Below are 13,045 nucleotides of genomic sequence, written 5' to 3' on the forward strand. Positions count from 1 at the left end.
TTTCATCTGTGTAATCATGTGATTTTCCACGTGAAATTCATGTGTTTTTTCCGTAAAGGTTGGACAACCAGGTGTTGGACAAAGCTGAAAATTTGACTCGTCAGAGAAGATGACCGTACTCCATTCCTCTACAGTCCAATCCTTATGGTCTTTTGCAAACTTCAGCCTGGCTGTTCTTTGCTTCTCATTGATGAAGACTTCAGCCCTGCTCCTAGGAGCTTTTTTTGAGCCGTCCTCACCGTGCACAGCAGCTGCTATTTGCCATTCTTTTGCAGGTCACTTGATGTCATCCTACGGTTGTTGAGTGACATTCAAATGAGTTGACAGTCCTCTCGGTCAGTGGACAGCCGTTTTCGCCCTCTACCAGTCTGTAGCTTTGTTGTCCCCAATGTCTGTTGCTTGACCTTGTTCTTATGAAATGCCATCTTTGAATTTTCAGGATGGAAGCAACCTGACGCTCACTGTATCCCTCTGCCAGTAAAGCCAGAATTGATCCTTTTTTCCTCACTCAAAGCTATTCTTTTAACTCTTTTGTCATGTTGAATGGTTATTTTTTTTATTTAATTTACCTATGAGGTAATACTTGCACTGTTTTTGCCATCCAGCTGGTGCTATTGCAAGAGGATAGTGATGACCACAGCAGTGGTTTTTATACTTTTCCTTGTTAAATAAGATTTGGTTCAGGTAATCACCTAATTAGTAACTCATTAAGTAAAATGAGGTGTGCCTGTGTTGAAAATTTACCAGACACTGTAATGGAATGTAGAAAAGTGGTCTCTATTTGTTTAGGTTACACCTAAGGGACACTGCAGACCTCGTAAGGCCCAATATCCACCAAAAACCTGAGACCACTGAGGAAATAACACCAGTGTTTTAAGTAATGTACTTTGTCTTTTATGAGTGTCTTGTTCTCTGAGTTTTTTTACTGTTTGTGTAAACATGTATATGCACGGCCCAGCTGTAAAAGAGACCTTGGTCTGTGTTTAAAAAAGTTTATATTCATGTTAATTGATAATAGCCATTTGTCAATCAAAACATTTGTTTACAGAAAAACAGAAGAATTTTTTATCTAAATGTTGCTGTACTTCTTGGCCAGAGCAAGGAGTTTATGTGGCCAGGCAGTACTAACACGAATCTACATGAAAACTAAAGAGCAATAAATGTTTCTGTAAATAATCAAGGAAAGCGTATAAGATTCAAGTGCAGAGGGCACTATGTTTAATTCTGGACCCACTAGGGGTAATGCAGTAATGGTGGAGGTCAAGCAGGGTCACACACAGCAGGTAATAGTTCCAGTAGGGTGAGGCAGTAACTAGGTGGAGGACAGGCAGGTTCAGACACGGGTGAAGACTGTGTAACCAGGCAAAGGTACAGGAGGGGCGAAGGCTTAAAACGTAGTCGGTGAGTCTCCAAGGCAAGGGTCATAGTCAAAAATCCAAAAGCAGCTGCTATGGTAGAGCATGGCACAAACAAACAATAAAATAAATGTCTAAAAGCTGCTGACATGTCTGGTGTATAACACATCAGTAAACTTGTAGCAAAGTAAGCATTGTCAATTATAAAAATTACCAATACATCTTTTACTTGACTAAATTCAACATTCACTCAAGTTATTGTGACATGGATAGATTTACTCTAAATTATTAAACCTGAAAGGAAAAGATCCGGGTCTGATTAAAATGAAGACCCACGGACGTCTGAAGATCCCAAAGTTTCTAGAAAGGAAAGAGAAGACCCCACACCAGTCTCACTTCTGTATCAGGCCTTAATAAATTATACAGAAATATTCAGATCTCATTTAGTGTTTTGTAGCTGTTTTCTATCCATGTTAGCTCCTCTGTCTGCAGTTTCACAGACACTCTCCACCAAGCTCCAATATATATATATATATATATATATATATATGTATATTAAGAGACACTTTTAATCTGTTTCCTATTTCTCTCCTCAACACTCATGTTACATGATGAAAGGGTGTTTTCTGACCCTTAGAAACACAATGTCATACCTGAACTAGAAGGGCAGTTTGGTGGAGTGTTGACCACGCTGTTGTTTCCCAGTGACCTCACCCTTTGTGAATCGATGGTACTGAAAATACGTCATTCATAGTGTTTTCTGAGTATGCAAATTAAACAAACCATACAACTAAAATTCAAAGTCTTAGACCATTTTTAACATTAAGATGGAAAATGATTGCAACCATTTATATTTGCATTCAAGTCTCAAATTTCTAGATGTTCCACTTTCACACCAAACGTGCTCCTGTTCATTTTACGCATGGTCATGATTTTGTCCATATCCAGAGTGAACCTACCTGTCACCAGGCTGGACAGTTTCCCCACAAAGGCCCTGGAGAGTAAGTTCTTCTGGGATAAACATGGGGTCCTCTACCTTCTTTGGCTCCCAGTCATCTGCACAAAACCGCTTCACATGAAGCATTAGGACCCTGCTCAGAGAAGCAGACGGGCATTCACACAGACAGACAGGCATTAACACAGTCCTTTACTCAAAAACGTGGTTTGGTGTGTTGAGAACAGATCACAGGGGAGGCTCACCGAGGCAGTGTCAGGAAGTGGGTGGACACAGATGCCATGCTGCCTGAACAGTCCCAGCATTTACATTCCAATGAAGACGGCTAGGTGACAAAGCACAGCAATACAATGACTATAAACATTACATTCACAATAGTCTTCCTTATCATACTAACTTTTGGTTTTAAGTGCTTACCATGAAGTAGTGTTCCAGGCTATGTCTCAGGTGAGCGCTTAGACTTAGTGACAGGTGGTTGTATTTCTCCTGACCAAAAACTACAGTTCCACAGCTTCAGGGGCAGAAGGAGGGATGGAAATACATCAGTTCTCAGACACATTAATGCTACCTGCCTTACCCTCTGGATTCTACATTTTCATAAAACATTAAACCTCACCAAGGCTGCATCTAAATAAGCATCTGTCTACATACACGACTGTTATACACATGTAGTGTATGTAGACATCTCTGTTTCCTGGTGCAGGTACCTGTGGTGTTAAGTTTACCTGGTGCAGGTATGTGTAGTGATCAGGTTACCTGGTGTAGGTATGTGTGCTGTTCAGGTTACCTGGTACAGGTATGTGCAGTGTACAGGTTACTTGGTGCAGGTACATGTTGTGTTCAGGTTACCTGGTACAGGTATGTGTAATGTTAAGGTTACCTGGTGCAGGTACATGTTGTGTTCAGGTTACCTGGTACAGGTATGTGTAGTGTTCAGGTTACCTGGTGCAGGTACGTGTAGTGTTCAGGTTACCTGGTACAGGTACGCGTAGTGTTCAGTGTGAATTCCAGCTGCTTCACCGGACAGATGTATGGTTCTGGTGAGTCCTTCAGTGCCATACCCTCCTCCTTCAGCTGACACAGGAGGTGGACCAAAAATTCATGGGCATCCTACAGGAAGGGAAGAAACAAATAATATACTCAACAAATAGAATATGCAACATGAAACAATTTTAGAGATATCAATGAATTACTGTCCATGAATTACAGTCCTTAAACTTAAATAAGTGATGCCGTAATCTACAGATTTCCAGTGTGTGGGAATACAAATAAGTTTGAATGGAATATTTCAGTGATCTTTAATTTTAGTTCATGAAATATGGGACATATACTTTACATGTTGAATTTATATTATTGTTCAGTTTACTTCAGCAACGATAACTAAAATAGTGTTCAGGAAAAAGAGTCAATAGATGAACGTGACAGTGAGTATTTAGACCATAGTATCTAACCTGTTCATCGTTCTCCTGATAGTCCTGGTGGCCAATGGACAGGCAGCTTTTGACAGTTTTAAGGATTTTCTTCTTTTCCCTTGTCCTAGATTTAGATGGGCCTTCAGGAAGCCTTGCAGTCTGTAATTCAGCAAAACAGCTGTGGAGGAAGTAAGGAAACCCTTTATTCTGTGTTTACATTTCTGCCTCTAAATAAAAAAGGACAAGAAATCTCATCCAAACACTCAATGAAAACTTTCAAGTATAATTTGTCATAATAACAGGATACACAAGGTAAGGACCATTCCACTAAATGGTGAATTTATGGTTCTTTAATGACTACAGTAATAGATAAAGATAGTACTGTCAGTAAAGATAAGGATGCATACATAAAGTGCAAGTACAGTATTTTCTATGGGCAGTGGAATTATATGCCAATCCTGAATAGAAATATATTGGAACAAAAGGAGGCTTGGTACAGATAAGACATAATTTACACATATTATGGCCTTTATAAAAGGGTTGTACTGAAACCAAACTGAAATATTTTAAGACAGGCAAACAACCCTTTTAGGTTCTATTGGACGCAGAGATCATAAAAGGGTTTAGGTTTCTACTTGTGATATTTGAGGAGGGACTTTGTTCTTTAGTGTACCGGAGCAGTTTAGAAGAGGGGTAGGAACTCCAGATGTCCTGCTGTCTTAGGATGACTCTGCAGAATGCAGGCAGTTCCAACAGGCACTGCAGAGCAGAGTTCATAAAACAGGTGTTTCCGATGTTGGGCAACCAGAGAGAAAAAATGCATTTGTGAGGCATGAATCCACAATACCTCTTAATACCACATAATTATTTGAAAACAAAATTTGAGTGTACAGATAAATGTGTGTGGTGTTTTTACCCAAGGAGCTTGGTGTTGTCTTTGACATCGCCTGTGCATCTTTGCCTCTCTATCTGGGGGCCCCTCCTGTTGAAGAGGATGAAGAGATGGGCCAGGGGGCCCCCAGATCTGGGGAAACGGCAAAGATCACATGAGAAGTAGCTCAACCTTAGTATATCTCTTGAGCCCCTCAGTATTACCAGCAGTTATTTTTCTACATGGGATATCTGAGATTGTTCTTGTCTACAGTATTCACCTTTCCAGGGAGACAGAGGAGGCTCTCTGGTCAATGGAGGCCTCTACAGAGAGAGACAGAGACACTGTTGTAACAGAGTTGTTTTGTAAAATTGGAGGACAATAACACCAGCAAATGTCAACTGTTTACACACCAGCAGGTGCAACAATTTGAGGCACCACTGTCTTCTCCTGTGTAAGAACTGCTCCCACCACTTTGACTGGGAAGCTCTTCAGATGGCTGTAAAGACACAGACATGTATTAACAAATCCTTATAATTGGCTTTCTCATTTAAATATTGGCAGGTAGTGTTATATCAGACAGTACCTGGTGTTCTCAATGTCTTTCAAGGTCTCTCCATGGTGGTCCAGGGGCTTGGGAGAACAGCACCGGGGGGCAGAAGGGGATAGGTGTACTGGGGAGGAAGGGCAGGGAAGACCAGGGGGAGTGGCAGGAGATGAGTGGGTGGAGTCAGATGATGAAAAGGGGGGATCAGAGGAAGACTGGGTGGGATTAGAAGATGTCTGGGTGGAGTATGAAGATGAAAGGGTGGAGTCAGTCAGGGAAACACAAGACTCTCTCACAGGGGGAGAGGGCTGTGATCCTTCCTCTGAAGACAGGTGGAAGGAGGAGATTGAGATGACTCTGGAGGACAGATTGGAGGGTGATTTGGCAGGGGATCCAGGGTTTGAGAGGGGTGGAGTTCCGCCAGATAGCAGGGCAAGTGGTGTCAAAGATGGCTCCAAAGAGGAAGAAGGAAGGAAAACCAAATCACATTGGATTTGATTCCTGTCTTTCTTCTTCTGGTCTCCCAAAATGGGGGCAGGCACCAAACTTGCATCTGCTGGCAGCACTTCAGGTGGAATCGGTAAACAAACAAGATTCTTCTTTTTCTGTTTTGAAAACATTGTAGAATATTACGAAATATATATATATATATTTTTTTACTTTACTTTACAGCAAATGTCAAACTATGATCTGAACTTATAACTAACAGCCTGATAACTAATAGCCTGATACTATTTCATTCTTCCTTACCAGCAAACACATATCAAATAGACAGATTAACTCAAATGAAACCATTCAAACACCACAGTTACAACCTTATGTCCCATTGCACACTATTAGTCACTAGATTTCTGGTCAAAAGGCACACAAACATGTATAATCAAAAATACAAGGTTAACTTTTGAGGTAAGAACTAGATATTTGAAGTCCAAGCTAGACATGTACCTTCATACAACAGCACAATCCTCCCATTTTAGTGTTTCTGTAGAATATGTGTTGTTTTGAACATCTTATTGCTTATTTGACTTTGTGATGTCATCTGACATTAAAATGCCCTTTGGTTCCATTTGGGCAAATTTGAGTTAATCATGGGTAGCCTGTAACCAGGTAACAACTACATACCTACAATTTGAAAGTAATCAATTCATAAGTATTCATAGTTTGTGCTATTTCATAAAATGTTTTATTTGATAAAAGCCATGGTTTTAACTTTCCCAAGCTCCAACTTGCTGGTCATTCTGCTTGCATGATTGTGAACATTTAACAGAGGCTGGAATTTATTTGTATTTGCTGCTGTTTATGTGTTAATTGAGATCAGTGGCGTCCTTAAGACTGGGCTAGTCCAGGGATATTTTTATGAATATCCCCGAAACTAAAATTGACAAAAAGAAATACAAATAAAATAAAGAGATTGCTCCTGATCTATTCATCTATAATTACATCGACATGTATGTATTTTGTACATACATTCAAAATTGTTTTTAAAACATCGTCATTTGAACCCAAATAACAACTGCGCCTCAGTTGTGTGTGCATGTGATCATCATGCGCAAAAGTGGGCGCGCATAACCAGATCAGAGACCGATGAAGCGCTAGTTTAATTTTCTCCGGTTTTGTTGGATAAAAATAATCTACGATATTAGCCGATCCATATAAAATGTGATTAAGTTATCTACTATCAATGCATCTTTCTCAGAACAATGATAGGCAATATGCCTACCTGAATTTATATAATTTCACCAGGTATTGTTTAGAATATATGGCAACTTGTTAGATTAGCTGTAACATGGCGTTGCCTTCAAGATAAAACATATGGAATTCATCACGATATTTGAGGAGAAAGGGTGTGTCGGGAAGCACTGCCTAAGGATGATTATTTGTATTTGATGCAGCCACTTCAACTCCATAGGTAGGCCATGTGATTCTGCTTGCTTTGCATCTCAGAAAATTGCGTTAATTGGTTATCATTGGCTATTTACATCTAATTTAAGCTATAGGAGTGCAGGTATAATCACAGTTTGTTTCTTTAATTAGCGTTTTGAAAATCCACCACATGGTGACTCTAATAAGGTTACTTGCATTCGCGTGCTCGGGTTTCTGCAACGTTTTGACAATGTTGGTGGTTGTGGATCAAAACATCAGATTACTGCAGATTAGTGTAGGCGCGAAAAGCTACAGATATCTTGGATTTTATTTACAATAATGTCAATACCCCTTTCCTGTTCATTTTTCAATGTATTGAAGCAATAAAAAACATGAATAAAACACAAATAGCAAAATATAGGTAAACAAATCCCTAGATTTTGGGTTATGTTCAGATAAAAAGACAGATTCTCCAAGATCAAGGGTTATTGGATTAATTGGAATGACTGAATATCTGGTGTATTGTAGAGATGTATCACAATCTTATTGATGTTGAAAGCAATGGTTTTCAAACCCTTTCCAACATAACCCATAAGCAGTGGTGGCCGTACATTTTACACCAAGGCCTTCAGCACTTTTTTCACGTAATTAAACCGTTTTCTAATAATGTCACCATATGACACTATAGGGCTATAGGCTATTGACATTCAACATATCCACCCCATATTAAGTGACAATAACCATTATGGAGTGGAATAAACTGATTTAACACCAGGCCCAACACCTATGAGACTTACAATACACTAGTTGACACGACATGAATCCACAATGACTGAAACCATCCAGAATGTACAGTACACTCACAGTGTTCCAGACAGATTTACCCCAACTGCTGCGTTCAAACGAGGCTACAACAACTACCAACCTAACTATAGTTAATGTGTAATCATTAAAATACGAGGATTTAACTGGGGAACCTTTCAATACTTAATTGACATGGAAATTGTTTAATGATCTCCTCCTGCTGTGTTTCAGTTCACTTCAGTTTCCTAAACCTTGGGTCAAGGACCATGGCAAGAATCACTGTGTTTGGTCTCTATCTGAGAAAGCAGTCTCCCTTTCCCATCTCTGCAGCAACTGCTGCACAGCAGTGAGTTGGAAAGCCTGCAGCGGGGCTGACTCATAGGCAGCACTCTGGGTGGACTTCAACAGCCCTTTAACAAGTGGAGGTATTGCAGATATTGTTGCATATTTCTGTCCACTCATGAACACAGTGACACATTCAAAAGGCTTGAGGACTGTTGAAAGCTCTTCCAGCAGGCTCCACTGGTCTGGTTTCAGATCCAAGTACCTTCTGCCTCTCTGTGTGACAGAGCTGTCAGACAGTGTTGCTGTTACAGGTCACCTTTGCTCAAGCAGTCGGCTTATCATATAGAATGTGCTATTCCACCTTGTGCTTATGTCTTGAACAAGGTGTTGCTCAGGTGTGGCCATTTGTTGTTGTTTATCTCTGAGCTTATTGCTGGCTAGCTCGCTTTACTTAAAATTTTCTACCAGACATCTTGCAGCCCGACAGCTTTTTCAATGCTTGGATGCTTCAACGCAGCATTGATCACAAGTTTCAAAGTATGGCCAGTGCAACAGACAGAGGACCACCCATGCTTCTCCTCAGGATATTTGCCGCAGCCACAATATTAGCACCGTTGTCATGGACGATGGCAATGATTCTGCTAAGAGGAATTTGAAATCTGGCCACTACCTGCTCCAACCACTCTGCAATGTTATATGCAGTATGTCTGTCCTGCAGTGGCATGGTGGTGAGGCAGATTGACTGCATGTCCCAGTCATCTTTAATGTAGTGGCATGTAACGCCAAGGTAGGCTTCAGTTGCTACACTTATTAATTTCAACTGTGAGAGACGGAATCTAAAACAAAAATCCAGAAAATCACATTTTTAAATAATTAATTTGCATTTTATTGCATGACATAAGTATAGTTAGTTGTTTGGGGCTGAGAATAAATCACCCCAAACTCTCCCTCTTGGAGAAACTCCATAAATGTAAGTTTAACCCATGACTGCCTCTTTAGGGGCAGCCTTCTAATACTTGGGGCTAAGCTCACAAGGAACTGGTTGATGTCATCCTGACAGTTATTCCTGGCTCTCTCAAGCTCTCTGGCCTCTTTACTTTCCAGGTAAGCCTCTAACAGGTCCCTCTGTGTTCCCTTCCTCTTTCCCTTGGCTGTGGACTGCGGCACAACAGCTAATACACACTCTCATCCCCTGACTGGTCCACTGGCCTGACTGGTCCCCTGCCTTGACTGGTCCCCTGGCCTGACAGGTCCTCTGACCTGACTGGTCCCCTGGCCTGACTGGTTCCCTGGCCTGACTGGTTCCCTGGCCTGAGTGGTCCCCTGGCCTGACTGGTTCCCTGGCCCTGCCTTGACTGGTCCCCTGGCCTGACTGGTTCCCTGGCCTGACTGGTTCCCTGGCCAGACTGGTCCCATGGCCTGACTGGTTCCAAGCCTTGACTGGTCCCATGGCCTGACTGGTCCACTGGTCTGACTGGTGAAGAGATTTCCACAATCTCTTCTCCTCTTCAACTAAAAGATAAACAACATATATCATAGTAAAAGCTCGCCAGTTCAGCAACAAACATTTAAGATAGCTGTCTAAGTAGCCGCTAGCTCAAATAAGCTAGCTAACGTAGAAGCAAGGACCATAAAGGACCTAATAGATCAATAGTGGAATTACATTGCTGTCTACTGCTGCCAGTCACAAATCCCCATCTTCACACTGGAGTTCTACGGCTCTTCCAAATATTCTCCTTGAAGTCATTGTCTTTGTTCCCTTTGTGCGCTTTGTCAAAAAGTACTTGGTGTTGTGATGCTAGTTGATCCGCCATGTTTGGTGCTGTGGTTATAACGTAACTACTTCGTCTGACGTAGGTCAAGGTACAACTGTGATTGGTCAATCAAAAAGTAAAATTCGACCTTGAAGCGAATAAAATAAGTGCTGCATAAACCGCAAAACGAAAGTTCACGTTTCATGTACAAGGTAAAATAGACAAGAAGGGAATTCAAATTATTTTAAACCATTTCGTTTATTCGTTTCGCTCCTGATGTGTAAAGGCCATAAGACTCAGTTCCTTATCTACCTCTACACATCAATGGTGGAGTCCAGCCTCACCTCTTCCATCACTTCCTGGTTTGTGTCTGCGCCTGTTGCCTTGCAAATCCACCTGATCATAAGAGGGTACATTAAAATGTAAATACTACACAGGTATCAGTGTTTAAATGTAAGATCACTGGATCAGGTGTCTTTGGCAGGCTACTGCATCTGTAATACAGTCTATAGTCTACGGAAAGGGACATCAGCTACCAAATGCCCCCATCAAGGTCCTACTGACACCAGGACAAGGAAGACTGCATTAAATATCATTACTGACCCCTCCCATCCTGGTCACCCACTGTTCCTAAACATCACCTCTGAAAGACAGATAACAGGCAGGCAGTAAACATCAAACATGACCACAACATTATGCCACCTGAACAGTATCTTTCCCTGTTTTGTGGCTCTCAACAACCAGCCACCTGTCCCAGAAGACTCTTTACATTTCTGCACTAACATGGAATCAAACCTGTTACTCAACCTGAATTTGCATATATTATACTGGTCATGTCAATGTGTTTATCAACTCTAAATCCTTTTAGTGTTCAGAGAGAAGACTAGATGCTGCGGTTCTCTGAACGTCCACCAGAGGTCCACATAGGACTACCAATAATGATGATAATAATAATGATAACAATAATGAAATAGAGTATAGGGACTTTACAACAACCCAGCTGTCTCTATACCACAGGTTTCACTCCCATCCAAAGATCAACTGATGGTTTCAGATTTCTATCTGTAGTTATCAGAGTCACCAGGGACATGTTCTAATTCTAAAAGTGTTGTCTCCCAGGACACACCTGTTTCCCCTCCTCTATTATTTAGAGCTTCATGTAAATTATGTGTTTTATCTCCTCTAAGTAAACCACAGTAAACCACAACTACTAAAGAACTTCTGTAAGTGCAGTTAACAAACCTTAATAAAAAGCATAAATATGCTTGACATTCATTTATCAATGTTATAATGTCCTTGTCAGACAAAGCTGAGATAAAAGCATCAAGCATTAAACAGTACTGAAGTGTTTTAATTACTGATATTGATTTTAGTGTCATCAGACCATAGAATCGTCTTTCACTTGGTTTCAGAGTCTCTGACATGCTGTCTGTCCAACTCAATAACTCACAGCCAATATTTGTGTTGATGATTTCAATAATGTATCTCCAAAGAAGCCCAGTTTTGTGAAGCACCCAGGCTATTTTTGCAGTACGAACAGTGTTTCTGATAAATCCTTTAGAATTGAGCCGTTTTCAAGAGACTGTTGTTGTTTTTCTCTTACTTTCTCAGCACCACCTTTCCTCTTCCTCTCCATTTTAACAACAAATGTAAGAAATGCAGCATATACAAAAAACATATTGCTTAAAAATACTGCTGACAGTGCTTCTCCATCACACGGACAGACTCATAATATCAGGGCAAGAGGGGCACTTGTCACAGGCCTGTTGGTGGCCTTTCTAAAAAGTGCCTTTCCTGTCCTGATATTCATTTTTGGAGGTTGGCCTGTTGTGTTTCATTTTCTCTTCATTTCTTAATAGTGAACCTTATTCAGTGCCTTGGAAATGTTTTTATATTCTACCCATGAATAGTGTTTTGAATAATCTACATCCAGATTTCTTTTAAATATTTCTTCATGACATAGTTTTTGTTAACAATTCTATTAACCGACTGTGGGACCTTCCAGAGACGGGTACATAACATGGGGTGACGTCTGCTCCGCGTGGCTCCGTGGCTCCCCTTCCTCTCCGGCCTCACTGGTGTTCTAACCACCGGCAGGAGAGTGACGGCAGCAGCACATCCCGAGGACGCACCGGTTTCCAATCACTGATAAGTTGTTTATATTCTGTTGTTCACCACCACAACTCACAGATTATTGTTTGTCGGTCGTGGCCGTGTTGGTGCGTTCTGTTAAACCTTTTCAAAAACACTAAATGATTGTTGTCGTCCATTTTGTTTCTTTTCCCTTTTTGCCTCACTCTAACACACTTTTTACACTCCCACCATCACACATGGACCTTACCTGCACACTGGTGGACTCCATTCAACTAATTACATGACTTCTAAAGAACACTGTCTGAACCATAACTCATTCAGGTGTTTCATAGCAAAGAGGTTGAATACTAATGAAAGAAAGGTATTCTGTTTTATATTTAGAAATACATTTACAATTAAACAATTTCCAGTTCGTATTTTTCATTTTGACATCATGGATTTTTTCTTTTAATTAAATACATTTTAATTTCATGTTGTAACATCATAAAATGTGGAAAACACCAACAGGGTGAATAAGTTATAAGATAACATTGTCAGCAATTTTAATGTTTTTGAAGTCCATCTTAGAAGCTAATAGGCGAAGCGAGACAGACGCCCCTCCCTCTGGTCCTCCCTCCCTGTCTCCTTATAGGTTACCTATAGTGGCCCCTTCCTCTGGTCCTCCCTGTCTGTATCCTTATAGGTTACCTATAGTGACCCCTCCCTCTTGTCCTTCCTGTCTGTCTCCTTATAGGTTACCTATAGAAGCCCCTCCCTCTGGTCCTCCCTGTCTCCTTATAGGTGGGTCCTTCAGTCTCTCCTCTCCTCACACTCCAACCTGCTCATCTCTCATCTGGACAGTAAGGGTTGTTCACATCACACACTGACAACATGCTGGGGACACTCTGCACTCTCATCACTGCTCTAACATGTAAGGAGTCTGACTTACTGGAGGTTTTACTTCATGTTTTATTAATAATGTGTCTGTATGTTTCTCTTTACTACATGTCATCTTATTTCCCAGGTGTCAGTGGTGTGACTGTGGTGACACAGAAGCCTCCTGTTGTGACAGTGAGGAAAGGAGAGATGGTCACTATGGACTGTAACCTGGGGACTGTTAAAAACT

At 41.0% G+C, this 13,045-nt stretch overlaps 1 protein-coding gene across 1 annotated transcript; it reads right to left on the reverse strand.

Annotated features, from left to right (window-relative positions):
• Positions 1–1,988: 1,988 nt before the first annotated feature.
• On the reverse strand, positions 1,989–6,171 carry LOC106024024 (ubiquitin carboxyl-terminal hydrolase 37-like). Its single transcript, XM_034294959.1, has 12 exons — positions 6,086–6,171; positions 5,180–5,745; positions 5,007–5,092; positions 4,874–4,916; positions 4,639–4,746; positions 4,396–4,527; positions 3,762–3,900; positions 3,284–3,420; positions 2,728–2,821; positions 2,556–2,635; positions 2,315–2,446; positions 1,989–2,088 (listed from the first exon to the last, which is right to left on the reverse strand). Exons 1-12 carry the CDS (start codon positions 6,110–6,112, stop codon positions 1,989–1,991), a joined length of 1,644 nt encoding a protein of 547 aa, XP_034150850.1. The 5' UTR covers positions 6,113–6,171.
• Between the last annotated feature and the right edge of the window lie 6,874 nt (positions 6,172–13,045).

Source organism: Esox lucius, chromosome 11 (assembly GCF_011004845.1).
Source record: "Esox lucius isolate fEsoLuc1 chromosome 11, fEsoLuc1.pri, whole genome shotgun sequence".
NCBI classification, from domain to species: Eukaryota; Metazoa; Chordata; class Actinopteri; order Esociformes; family Esocidae; genus Esox; species Esox lucius.

Coding starts and splice junctions, on each gene's coding strand:
- LOC106024024 (XM_034294959.1), bottom strand. CDS start 6,112: ATGGGAGGATTGTGCTGTTGTATGAAG. Junction 5,746..6,085: donor GATTGTGCTGTTGTATGAAG/GTACATGTCTAG, acceptor TTTTCAAAACAG/AAAAAGAAGAATCTTGTTTG. Junction 2,636..2,727: donor GCCTGGAACACTACTTCATG/GTAAGCACTTAA, acceptor TTTGTCACCTAG/CCGTCTTCATTGGAATGTAA.